Source organism: Caretta caretta, chromosome 7 (assembly GCF_965140235.1).
Source record: "Caretta caretta isolate rCarCar2 chromosome 7, rCarCar1.hap1, whole genome shotgun sequence".
Classification (NCBI taxonomy): Eukaryota; Metazoa; Chordata; order Testudines; family Cheloniidae; genus Caretta; species Caretta caretta.
The window spans coordinates 46904078-46917413 of NC_134212.1; the positions used below are offsets into that span (position 1 = coordinate 46904078).

The window sequence follows — 13336 nt, forward strand, 5'->3', positions numbered from 1 at the left end:
TGCAAACCAGAAATCTAGAGGCTGAAAAAGCATGTCTGGAGAGGCTGTGCCAGACTTAGGCACCAAGTGACACCCAGGGAGCAAGGGGCACTCAATGTCTGAGAGACCCACATCTCCTAGCCCAGTTCCCCCTCTCTGGCAGCTCTGCAAATTCAAAGGCTGAGCCAGTGGGGAAACACAGCATTAGTCCCGCTCCTAGAATGGATTCTGCCTGAGAAGCGGGAAGTGTCTAACCCCATTACTGATCACTGGCTCATTGCTGTAGTCTCTGACCTACAGGAGCTGGTAGTCCCGGAAAACACTGAGGAAATGTGTTTGCTCTCGTATTTCTGTAGACAACCAGCAGCACCTAGTGGCAGCTGAGATGAACATTAGAGAGTTGTACAGTGCCTACGAGGTCCTGTCCGCCACTAGCCACTCTTCCGTAGAGAACAGTTTGAATGATGTACATTGGAGAAACACTTTATAATGCTGTTGCGTGGCAGGGAGGTCTAGTGTGCAGAGCAAGCGGCAGGGAGGCAGGAGACCAATGGCATTTTGGGCTGTATAAGTAGGGGCATTGCCAGCAGATCGAGAGATGTGATCGTTCCCCTCTATTCGACATTGGTGAGGCCTCATCTGGAGTACTGTGTCCAGTTTTGGGCCCCACACTACAAGAAGGATGTGGACAAATTGGAAAGAGTTCAGCGGAGGGTAACAAAAATGATTAGGGGACTGGAACACATGACTTATGAGGAGAGGCTGAGGGAACTGGGATTGTTTAGTCTGCGGAAGAGAAGAATGAGGGGGGATTTGATAGCTGCTTTCAACTACCTGAGAGGTGGTTCCAGAGAAGATGGTTCTAGACTATTCTCAGTGGTAGAAGAGGACAGAACAAGGAGTAATGGTCTCAAGTTGCTGTGGGGGAGGTTTAGGTTGGATATTAGGAAACACTATTTCACTAGGAGTGTGGTGAAGCACTGGAATGGGTTACTTAGGGAGGTGGTGGAATCTCCTTCCTTAGAGATTTTTAAGGTCAGGCTTGACAAAGCCCTGGCTGGGATGATTTAGTTGGGGATTGGTCCTGCTTTGAGCAGGGGGTTGGATTAGATGACCTCCTGAGGTCCCTTCCAAACCTGAGATTCTATGATTCTATGAGACCTGGCTTCTGATCCAAGTCATTTCTCCTGCCTATAGGAGGGGGGTAACGATACTGCCTTACCTTGATGGGGTGGGAGGTAGGCAGTGACGCTTTTTGAGAGACAGCATAACCAGCAATGTCTATCGCTAAGGTTGTCTGACCCCTTCTGTTACAAGACTCTGCTTTCAGTTGCTTGCAACTTTGCCAAACTTTAGCTCGCTGGGGTGAAATTTCCCATGCTGGACATCTGCCTCAGGCTGATTTTTTGGGGTGAAAGTTGCAGCAAAAAGGTTTCAGCTGTTCCCAAGACCGAGATGAGGAAAGATGGGCTGGCCTTGCTCTTGTTTAAAAAAACCCCGCACATGCATTTTGCTCGGAAGTGTAGTGCCTCCATGCATTGATGCAGGGACTTGAAAAGGGGCAGGGAAGTCACTCCACTGTCACGGCTGTGCTTTTTTTGCCACTTCTGTGAATATTTGCTCAGATTTGGCCAAGTTATGAGCCTCTGAATATTTCAGTTTCCATTTGCTCAGCGAGTCCATCTGCGCTGAGCATGCTCCAGCCCAGGGCCTAAGCGGAGCAGGAATTGCTTTGCAAGCACCCTCCCGCTCCAAAACAGGGGCTGCTGTCGGCTCAGGAGCAGAACTGAGAGCTGGGAACCCCCTCTCTCCTGTGCTCTTGGTGACACCAACCCACACTGGGCCCAGCAGTGAGGAGGAGAACTCAGACCACCTTTAAGGCAGAGGGATGACAAGCGGGTCCTGTGGGGAGAAGGGGGTGACGAGGGGGGGAAGCCGGGGCGTGATGCCAAGGAGAGGTGAGGAGGACTGGGACATGGAGCTGAGCAGGGGAAACTGGGATTGGGATAAGACTCAAGGGCGAGGCAGGAGGAAACTGAAGCTGGGACATGGTGCTGAGAGGGTGTGATGGAGACAGTTACTCCATTAACTCAAGAGGCCGAGGTCTGTGCAGTGAATCTAAAAGCTGCTGGTGATCCACCAGGGTGTCAATATGATTCCTTAGGATGGATTGTTTTTTCAGTTGGCTTTTTAAGAACACAAAAAGCTAAGTTAAAAGAACATTAAGGTTGCAAAGTCAAGCACTCAGAAGTTACCATGCGCAACCTTAATTAGCCCCCCCGCCCCTCCCTGTGCATAGGCACTATGATGCTGACTTGACTGACAAAATCAGGTGCTAGTTTTTCCGCAGGACCCCGTCCCCATTCAGTGCACAGACTGGGCAGTGCTCAGGGAGTGAATCAGGGTCCTGTGGCTCATGTACCTATTGTCTTGAGGACCCTGCCTCATTTGTTGCAGAAATTGGAAGGCGGGTCATGAATGAAATGGGACAGTAGGAAGAGAAAGGGAGGCTTTGTGGTTGAAGCAGATGAATGGTGACATGGAGCATTGGAGTCTATCCCTGCCTCTGCCACAGATATCCTGTGTGATGCTTGGCAAATCACTTAATCCAAACTCATCCCACGTGATCACTATTACTAATTGCACGGTCTGCATTTTCTTGGTGTCTGACTTGAGACCCTAGGATCTGAGCTGCAGAAATGCTGAGCACTCACAGCTGTGACTGAAGCCAAAGGGAGCTCAGCTCTGAACAAACGAAATGCTAAATTCTCTGAAAAAGCAGATCCCAGGCATCTCAAATTGGGCACCAAAAATTAGTGGGTGCTTTTGACCTCACTATGTCTCTGTGTCTCAGTTCCTCAGCTATAAAATGGGGATAATAATATGCCCACATCTCCCAGGGCTGCTGTGATGATAAATTCAGTAATATTTGTGCATCACTCAGCTATTACAGCGATGAGACCCATAGAAAAGCCCATGCGGAAACGAACAATTCTGTCTCCAGAGCAGGGTTTGGATAGTGTGTGCAGTAACTAAGAGTTGGGCCACACATTGAGCAGCGAGGATAAAACAAAACATTGCCGAACTGCTCATTAATTGAGCACCATCTGTCCTGTGCCCTCAGTGAGGAAAAAATACTATGTGAGCATGTAATTAGAGCCTATCGTAATGCGTACGGTGGTTGAACTAAGGTTGCCCAGGCAACCTCAATTTTGGCATGTCCTAACTTCCGAGCGCTTGACTTTGCAGGTTTTCTGATGTAATATAATGCTACTTTCAGTGACATTTAGTGCAGGCGACAGTAAAAACCCTCCCTCTGCAGCAAGCAGCCTTTAATCTGGCATGGGCTTAGCATATATGCCATAAAAATCCAGACCAAAGGAGACGGGTTAAAACTGATGAACAGATGACAGGGGCTGAGGAAGATGTTCCTGAGATGACAGAGGGCCTTCTTGCGTGTGTGACCTCTCCAGAGCAGGGAGCGCCCTCCTTCCATGTTTGCAAAGCCCCAGGCGGGCAGGACTTTAAAGACTTGTCTTGGATTGTGGCACTTTGGGGAAGGCTCCGTGTTTTTGTTGCATGTTTGTATACAGTGGGGTCCTGTGGCTGGGTGCTACTGCAATACAGACCAGTAATAACAATAATCATTTTACAAGTACTCAAGTGAAACCAGGAACTCACAGGGGAAATCAGAATCATGCCCTTAAAATCCAACTTGCCATCCCTGGAAATCCTGGCCTAAATTGCACAGATTATTCACCATGGCCCCTGGAATAGAATGACATTCCTGCTTCTGGAATAACAATTGATCTACTGAAGCCTTCCTCTCTCCCCAGTGTCTGTGGGTGATCCGAAAGGTCCTGCCCTAGCTCCTCTGCTCCCCTGAATACACTCTGAGTATGATGATTCCCTGTTGATTTCAGGAGAGTTACTCTGGGGGAGAGGCAGACCCTCTGCTTTTACGTTACGGTATCCCTGGTGTCAACTGGCACCTCTACGGCCATGTCGACCTGAGTGAAAATGGGATGTTTTCCAATCATGTCTGCGCCATTCAATTCCCCTGGAAGACACTCGGAGCTGGTTGTTGCTGTAGCTTTGGGGTTCGTGTTATGGAGGGACTCAGTTCTGCCCCTCCCTCCCCGAGAGCTCACCTTGAGTGGTTCTTGCTCCGTTTGTCCTGGGATAAAGCAATACTCGGGGCCACTCATGAGGACTGAATCAGGACCTTGGCGATTAGCACCAACAACATTGCCTAGGAATGTGTCAGGAGTAATTGCATAGCCCTGGCTTTCGGACCCTCCCTTCGCTCCCCACTAGCCAAAGGCTGCCAATGGTGCTCACGGCTGTGCTGCCTGACACCCTTCTGGAGAGAGGGTGCAACTTTGGATGCAGCTGTTGGGAGCTGCTAAACTTCTCGGTATGGCCATGACACTGCTGCTGCAGGAGCCCATGCAGGACTCCTCCTTAGTTTAGCATCAGTCCTGCAGAGCTGAGGTGCTAAGGGCTGGAGCACCAGGGTTAGCTACCCCCTTCATCCCATTTTATGGAGGGTTGGCATTTCCCTGGAGAGCTTGCTACAATCAGGGCTCTCCTGTAAGCTGGGTGTCTTGGCTATGGAAGGATTTGCCAGCACTGTCTGGTTTCTTGTCTGTGCCCTTAGAGGATCGTGCAGGCAAAACTCCCACTGAAGGCAGAAAGAAGCAGGAGTGCAGGTTGCATGCAGCATGTGAAATGGGGCCTGTAGTTTGGGGAATGGAGGAACCCTTGCTATGCAGCAGACCTGCTTTGGTCCTGCTTTGAGCAGGGGGTTGGACTAGATGCCCTCCTGAGGTCCCTTCCAACCCTGAGATTCTATGATTCTAAGACTCCGATGTGTGGTAGCAGGAGGGGAACTCTTCGTACTCGGAGCATCAGCCGAGATTCAAAGGAGAACGCTGCAAGGGGTGCCAGCTTCGGACTGCCACACTTGGAGAGCTTGAAGCTGTTCTGCTGAACACCAGAGAGGATGAGTAAGCGAGAGCCCCCAGTTGAGCTTGGAGCAGTCACTTGCAGGCTTCGGGCTGGTGCGGAAATGAGCGACAGGTGGAAGCGAATGCTGCTGAAGGCTAGGGGAGTACGGGAGCTCAGGAGGCAGGTGGCAGCATCCCCGTATGCACTGGGGCATGTGACAAAGCCTCAGGCACATTTTCAAAACGAGAAAGAAACCTTTCGACAGTGGCCGGCTCAGCCTCCACCCACGCGGAGCTCAGGGGCTGCAACTGTCAGAGGCTAGTGTCCAGAGGACAGGGTAACATGGAAAAAGTTCAGGAAACCTGAGGTCCCTTAGATCATGGGGAGCTAAATCCACAGCTGGGGCTCGATCCTCCTAAGTGCTGAGCTGTCTGGTCCATCAAGGCGCTCAACACACACTTAACAACAGTAATAATTGCATCATCTGGGGAAGGCAGTGGGGCTAGTCTTGTGCTTACGGGCTTTGAAGAATCAACAGCTTTGCATGGCTTTAAGCACTAAGCAAAATTTGGTAGATTCGTCTAAGCTCCACCTGGAGTTTTTGGAGCTGAAATTCAAGGTGAAACCAAAGGGCGGGTCAGGGTGTGTGTGTGTTTGTGCGCATATGAATGCATGCACACCACCCTCTTCTACCCAGTTCAACAGATCACAACCAATCGAGTTGTCTGCATGAAACTTTGCAAACCAAAATGGCTGCATCTGTCCTCTGCTGTACTGTGGGAGTATCTGTAGAGAGCTGGAGTTTGCATCTGTTTAGGATGTAGACAAGAGGCCGTGTCTCTCAGATCAGGCAAGAGTTTCAGTGAGATCAGGAGATGATAAGGGCTAACCACAAAGCTGAAGCTGGATCCAAACTCCTGCAGAGTTCAGCGTTGGGGCTTTGGTTCTGCCCAATTTCTGCTGGGGTGGGGAAAAAATAGAAACTATTCCAAGGAAGCTGGTGAGTGGATGTCCCCTCTGAACTTATGCCAGCTGTGCGGGGGTTTGCAGGATGTGTAGCCAGGGACAGTGCCTTCGGGCAGGTCAGACGCTAGGTGTGGCCTTTACTCAGTGGTGGGTTGGATCTGAGCACCACCCCGTCGTGTGTGTGTGGGTGGGTGAGTGGCTGGGTGTGTTTCACTCTGTCTCTCTGGGCTGATGTCTCCCATCTACTCCCCGCAGGTGCAGACCACCACCATGTGCATCTCCGTTAGCCTCAGTGGCACCGTGGTTCTCGGCTGCCTGTTCGCCCCCAAACTCCACATCATCCTCTTCCAGCCCCAGAAAAACGTCGTCAGCCTCCGCGTGGCCACCAACCGGTTCAGCGTGACTGCAGCAAGCTCCAGCCACTCGCACGGTGAGTGGCTGGCAGCCCCCCCGGCGCCACTCCCTGGTCTTTCCTGGGCCTGGAGCATGGTGCCTGTCCTCCTGGGATAGGGGTCCTGTCGCCAGAGGGCTGAATGCTGTGGGGGATGGGAGCACGGCCCGCTGACCCTGGGCACCAGCTCCCTTTGGAGAGCTTTGCAATTCAAATATCAGTGGCCAGTAGAATTGAAAATGTTACAAGCCATTGAGTGGCCCCCTCCCTGCACCCTCCCTGTAATGTCATACGCTTTGTGCGGCTGCTAATGCTGACATCTCCTGCATGTTTGGGGACATGCATGCCTCCCTGACGTGTAATAGCCACTGCCACCTCCCTGGGGGGAGGGGAATCTTTGCAGGGCAGGAGGGGATGGTCGCTGAGAGGCAGGGGCAGGCACCCCCAGTTTGTGGGCAGGGTGAGAGGGGGACATGCCCCGGAGGGAGGAGGGGACAGCCCCGGGGCATGGGCTCAGCAGCAGACTGTGCCCTCAGCCCCATGGCTGCATGTGGGGCTACAGCACCTGCTCCAGGGTGCTCTCTGAAGGCCATGGGGAAGACAGCAGGGTGCGCCAGGCAGCAATGGTGAGGCTGGGACCCAGGCCCAGCTGCTGTTCCATGATGCCTCTCTGTGTTCTTCCCCCACCAGGGTCGGCCTCTCAGTCCGTCCCCACAGTGTGTAACGGCCGCGAGGTCGTGGACTCCACGACCTCGTCCTTATGAAGCGCCCCGTGGCCCCATGGGCACGGGCATGGTCCCCAGCACAGAACCCCGCACGAAGGGGCAGGCCTTTTTCGTTCCCGTTGGGCCTTTTGTTTCTCAAAGCTGCACTCCCAGCTGCTCGCCGATGCTGTCTTGCTTGCTGGGCCAGCGTTCCCCAAGGAGAGGTGCTGTCACGTGAGAACTGGGTGCCCCCTTCTGCTGCCCTGCTCCCCTGGCGTCAGCTCAGAAAAACACAACCCTGCTGGGGCGGTCGTGATCGTACTGAATGGACCCACTGGGGCATGGAGGAACCATGCCCTCTCCCTGGGGAGCCAGCACTGAGCCAGGTGGATCCCCTGGCAGGTCCACCCTGTGTTACCTCTTGCTGGCCAGATTACCAGAGAGAGCAAAACCCAAGCATCTGTACCTCCCCACTTCTCTCTGCCCTGGAATAGGGTCAGGGGAAAGCCCACAGATTCCCACTGGCTGCTCCGATCTCCCCCTTCCCCTCCCCGCAAAGGAAGCAGGACCCTCCCCCCCTTGAAAGAGCAAATACCAAGGGGTCTAAGGTGCTATGGCTTGAAGAGAACAGACAGGCCCTTCTCAAAGACCACGCTGCCCAGCGACGCTGGGAAGGAATTCAGACTGAACTAGCCAGGGGGCTCGGGGCTGCTGCTGATTTTGCCAGGAGATCCCTGGTTGGAATGCGAGCCCCCTGCCTCCTCTGAGTTGAGAGAGACTCACTTTGAAATGGACAAACAGGTGCTTCCAAATCAGAGATTTCTGAGCAGAGAGCTCGCTGGGGCTGACCCCAGGAACCTGGGCTGAACCCATGATCCTCCTTCTGACGCATTACCTGACTTGGCTAGAGGGACTCTACCCAGGGTTGCCTCATGTGCGGGACTGTAGGGTTTTGTTTAGCAAGGACAGTTGGGGACGGGCACAGTGGCTAGCCAAGGAGCAGGGATAGGGTGAGGGGCCCCTGGGAACCGGGGTGAAGAGTGGCACAGGAGGGCTGCCCTGTCAGTGCCTGGTGTGGGACACTGACAGAGGAGGGTAGCAGGGGCCTGAAACAACTTCTACAAGTGGAGAAATGATGATGTATGAGAACAGAGGGAGAGACCTGAAAATAGGGGGCCAGCCAGACGCAGAGAGCGAGTGAGGATCCGGCAGCCTGCAGCTCTGGGGATGACTTCAGGGGAGCTGTGTGTCCTGCCCCGGGAGACTGGGCCTTTAGGGTGAATGAGTCCCACAACACAGAGAGCAGGGAGGAACCAACCCCCAACACATGCTTCAGGCCCGCTACCCGGGAGGGTGGGCGCAGCTGCTGCTCAGGGGGCGGGGGAGAGGGGGGCACGGCCTGCTGCTCCCCACTTCCACAGGGGTTTGCATCTGTTGTGTGCTGGAGCCATTGACCATGCAGCCTCGTGTCCAAAGGTGCTCCCCGCTCTTTGCCCCTACAGGCAGCAAGAAAACAACATTCCCACTGCATTAGGCTGCCCAAGGGGCCATTCCCCCAGAATGCCCGCATGCCCTTCCTGAGCGGCAGGATGGGGAGGGGTCGGTCTGATTCCATGGAGGGCCAGGTGCCTCAGATCACTCCCATTCCTGACCCCGCCGGGAGCAGCCTGACCATGACATCGCCCAGCAACCAAAGTTGCCCGAGTGCTGGTGCAGCAGCAAAAGCAGCAATAAACCATCTGGCTCTGTGCTTCACAGCTGCCAAACGCTCCGGCGGCAAAGCTGCTCCCCTGCTTTGCTGCAGTTTTCTTGGCACCTTCATCCACCGAGAGCCAGCAGGTGAGTGCAAAAGGTACCACTCTTGTCCAGAGCTGCTCGGAGCTTTTCAAACAGCGTCATTTTGCTCCCAAAATTGCCTGTTTTTGCTGTGATGCATAAATCGGCCCAAGAGACGTTTTTTTTTTAACAATGCTTTTCCCCCCCCAAAATTCAAAATATCAGGTCTCAATATTCTTGTTGTTGCTGGAAGACAACTAGTGACATTGCCAGAGCCTGGAAGAGGGGAAAGCAGGTTCAGTGAGGGTCTTTAAAACCCTTGTTATATTTATTGTAAGTCCCCACTTAATTCTAACCCCTGACAGACCCTTGGGAGAAAAACACTCTTTGTGAAAGGCTCAGCATGCCCCAACCTTTCAACTGAGGGCTGAGAAAGCTGCCATTCAGGTTCTCCATTCCTCCAAGGAGTTCTCCAGCAAAAACAGGGACATCATCATAATCCTGATTACTAATCATCAATATCCCACTCGTACCTGTCGGAAGACAGGATACTGGGCTAGATGGACTACTGGTCTGACCCAGTGTGGCCGTTCTTATATAGCTATTCTTGAGATTTGTAAGTGGAAAAAACAAGCAGAGACAAATCCTTACAGGTCTTCTTTATGTGTCAAAAAGAATCAAACCCAAAACATTAGAGCCCGTCGCAGATACAGAATTTGTATCCACATCTGATCCGTGATCCACAAAAATGGTTTGCAGGTATCCATGGATATGCAGGACTCTACAAAAAATCCCCCAGTTTTAATCTTTAAAGGAATACACTAAAGTACATTTCACACTGAATTATGTTACCCATTATGGTTACAAGTGACTCCTAGGATCAGCGTAAAGAATCAAAAATTGGTGTCTGTTTTTTTCAGTATGTTTCCTTTTTACATTTGACAGCACTTTGTGTAGAGTTCCCCTCCTTCCCCACCCCATATGTATAGTTATTTTCCTGTTGTTTGTGTGGGTCTTTCTCACAGCCCCAGGGAGACATTTAGAAGGAGGAAAATGGGATTTTTCAAAAGTCCCCAACCTTTGTGGAGGGACACAGGTAAATTACTTGTAACTATTTTTGTTACTCAGTTAGATTTCAAGTTGATGAGGTCCCTGGCATGATGAGGTGAGCACCTGCCCTCTTGCCCATTGGCTTGGATGGCTGAAATAGGACATGCAAGGCAGTGCTCAGAGGAGAGAGACAGGATGAAGTTATTGGCACAACAATTTGGATCCTTACTGAGAATTTGCTAGTGGTTAATTTCACAGCAATGGATCTTCTGCCTTTCAAATGCATTCAGATGCTGAGCTGCTCTTCCTGTGTCTCAAATGACATCATTAGCCAACACTTCCTGTTAGGAATTATCAGTATCAAGGCCCTGGCAGGCTGGGTAGTGCTAAAGAGGTCACACCAGTATTTTTCAGCTAATTGATGGAAAAATCCGTGTTTACTGTAGAACTATAGAAGTATTTAAACCAGGTGAGTTATTAGTTATTTAAGCAAACGTGCTGCTGCTCTCTCTTAAGAGTTTTCTGTGGGTCTCACCTTTTTTCACAGTAGCCCCATGATGTTGGTGCTAAGCGCTAGAATTCCAGTGTTCGTCGCTGTGCCCAGCCCTCAGCCGTGACACTGTGCCAATGTCCTGTCCTTCTGCCAATGCCCCTTCCCACCATACCATCCACTGCTCCAGCAGGACGCCTGTTAGCACCACGGCTCTTCCTGACGGCTGGACAGGCACTAGCAATTAGCCTCCTGCTCCACTGCTTCTAGTCACTAATCTCCCCCCACCGGGAGACAGCTGCGCATTCCTGCCTTCTCCCACTGTACCCGTAGCCACTGGCACTCGATGCAAGGGAGATCCTGAAAACCAAATGACAGGCTGGGCTGGGCAATATAACTCTGTATCTCGTGGTGTTTTTTTAATTTTTATAAACTATTTATTGGAAGGAGCCTTTTGGCTGGAGAGAAAACTATAATAATTAGCCGGCTGCTAATGAAAATGTACGTGTTCTTTGGCCCTTGACTAGGATTATTATCATTGTGACAGATGTATTACAAGCCAAGCGAGTTTTTAAGCGTAGATCTTTTTGTGACCAAGTTTGTGGTTTTTGTAATTTATGTAAATAAAGTGCTTTTTTTTTTAACGGACGCCCGTAGGTGCCATGTGGGCCTCTCCCTGGAGTAGAAAGCAAGAGCTGGATGTCTGTGTCTTCTTGGCAGAACTGCATGGCTCCGGGGCCTGATTATGGAGTGGCAAGGTTCTGTGAGTCAGGCAATGTGGGGTCAGGGCCCTGCTGTGCCCCAGCCTGCGTGACACACCTTGGGCGAGTCACGTTATCGCTTTGTGCCTCAGTTCCTCGGGCACGGGGGGACCTGACACCCTTTGCCCTGTGGACGCTTCAGAGTATGGGCTGCCCAACAGGGCTCCCGGCCCAGCTGCCACCTCTCAGTGTCACCGTACTATGAACAACAATGCAAAGTGTTGCAGCACCAGGTCAGGTCAATCCTCTAGGCACTGAGGTGCCAGAAAGGGCAGGTTATGGGAGCCAGGCAGGAGGCCCTAGGCCTTCACTTTAAAAATCAAGGCAGCACCAAGCTTTTTCCTGGGGGTGAGAAAACAACTCAGTTGCTAATGCAGAAAAGCAACGGTGGCCCACTGAATAGCTCTGGGCACTGGTTCTTGGGAGACCTGGGTTCTAATCCCGGCTCTGTCCCTGGCCTGCTGGCTGGTCTTGGACCTCAGTTTCCCCAGCTGTGAAATGAAGATAATGCTACTGAGCTGCGTAAAGGGCAAGGCAGTAGTATTCCGCAGCAGGGCAGGGGCTAATTATGAACTCTTCCCCTCACCTGCCCACACACACTTCCCTCCGCCAGAGCAGGGGAGGGAGGAGGCTAGGAAAGGGGATGGCAGCATACTAGGCATTTGGGCAGCTCACTTGCCAGTAGCAAGGGCCAGCTGTGCTTGTGGGAGCTTCAGCCCTCTGGGAGGCCAGGACTGATCCAGAACTGCCCTCCTGCATAGCCAGCTGCATAGGAGACACACACACCCCAGTTTCCATGAGCCAGACTCATGCAAAGCCAGTGACTTGCACTATGACCCCCTTCATGCTGACCAGCCCAATGCCTTAGCCAAGTATTACAGCCTGGCTGGCCCTTTAAGGGGAGGGCCTAGCAACCCTCCTGAGCTGGCAAATTAATTATAATTCGTGACAGAAACTGTCAAAGGGTCAGGCAAGAGAGAGACTCCCTCCAGAGCAAGCCAGCCAGCCCTCTGAGAGGAGGGAGGGTCCTCCCTCGGCTGGGGGAAGGCAGGCTCAAGTGGGCTCGAGGGCTGGAGCTAGGCCCTGAAAAGCAGAGTGAGGAGCTGGGAGAAGTCTGCAAGCCCGAGGTGAGGCTGTATTTACAGACCACTAGGCAAGCCCCTGGGGCTGTTTCCCATAGGAAGGGGCTCAGGGAAGCAGCAGCATGGCTAAAAGGAACAGCCTCGCTCTTAACACAGGGACCCTGGGCAGCACCCGAGCAGAGGGTGGGGTGAGGTTCCTGGGCCAGCCACCAGGAGGAGGTGTAACTGCCTCAGCACCAGCCTGGCAGAGATCAGGGAGGGAAGTGGTTGAGGGGCAGGAGTGCATGCTGGGATGTCTGGACTGTCAGCTGTACTTCTGTCACCCTATCTGGGTGTTGTCACAGATGGGCTGGGGTGGGGGGCTGCAGTAACAGAATCAGGCCATCCCCAGGCCACCGTACTGCTCAACAGAGGGCACTGGGGCAGAGCCCTAGCCTGGCACCAGGAGGTGCTAGTGATGATTCCCACTGCTTCCACCAGGGCTCTGCTTACCCCTAGCAGAGGGGCACCTGTGCACTTCCAGGCTGGAGGCCAAAGCCCTCGTCCCACCAAGTTTGATTTCACTCTCTTTAAAGGCAGCTTTCAGGTCCCAGCTTGCAACCCGCAGCCGTGAGATGCAACACCCCCCCTCTCCCCCCCACTGCCCTGGCAGCAGAGGCAGGCTGCTAAGCCCATGCTCATGCTAAAAGCAGTGACTTTTCCAAGCCAACCCCAGGGGAGGCAAGAGCTAGCTTGCTCCCCTGCTGGGGATGGAGGGAGAGGGGGAGAGGAGGTGGAAGCCACCCACACTGCATCTGTCAGCAGCCCCTTCCTCCCCTTCACCAGGGCCCTGGCTCATGGCTGTAAGCCTGGATGCAGGGAGCCCTTTCAGTGCTGTGCTGAGTCCTCACAGCAGAGGCTGCAGCTATAGCTCAAGGAAATCATTTCCCCTCTCCCTCCTTAGTTTTCCCTTCCCTAAAAGGATGCTAATATTTGCTTGTGGCCTACAGCTGCAAGGATGGAGCGAACTGAGCTACTGAACACTTGTGTGTGTTCCCTGAGGGCTGGCACTCCACAGCGGGCCCTGAACATCTGCCTGTCAAACTGGAGACAGCTAACTTTCTCTAATGAGCTTTCCTTGCTGCCCCACTATGCAAGGCACACAGCTGTCTTTCACATGTACAGCAGCCAGGGGCTGTGAGTAGCAG

General features: G+C 52.8%; 1 protein-coding gene across 3 annotated transcripts in view; it reads left to right on the forward strand.

The window, feature by feature from the left end:
• The window catches only part of GRM2 (glutamate metabotropic receptor 2), an 83571-nt gene extending 72617 nt beyond the window's left edge, over positions 1-10954 (forward strand). For 2 of the 3 annotated variants that reach the window (XM_048856984.2, XM_048856985.2), the window contains 2 exons: positions 6151-6325; positions 6977-10954. In XM_048856984.2, coding sequence (XP_048712941.1) covers positions 6151-6325; positions 6977-7050 — 249 coding nt within the window. In that variant the 3' untranslated portion in view covers positions 7051-10954. Of the gene's footprint in view, positions 1-6150; positions 6326-6976 lie in introns of those variants that run through there. The other variant, XM_048856987.2, reaches the window with a different exon arrangement.
• The last annotated feature ends 2382 nt before the right edge of the window (positions 10955-13336 follow it).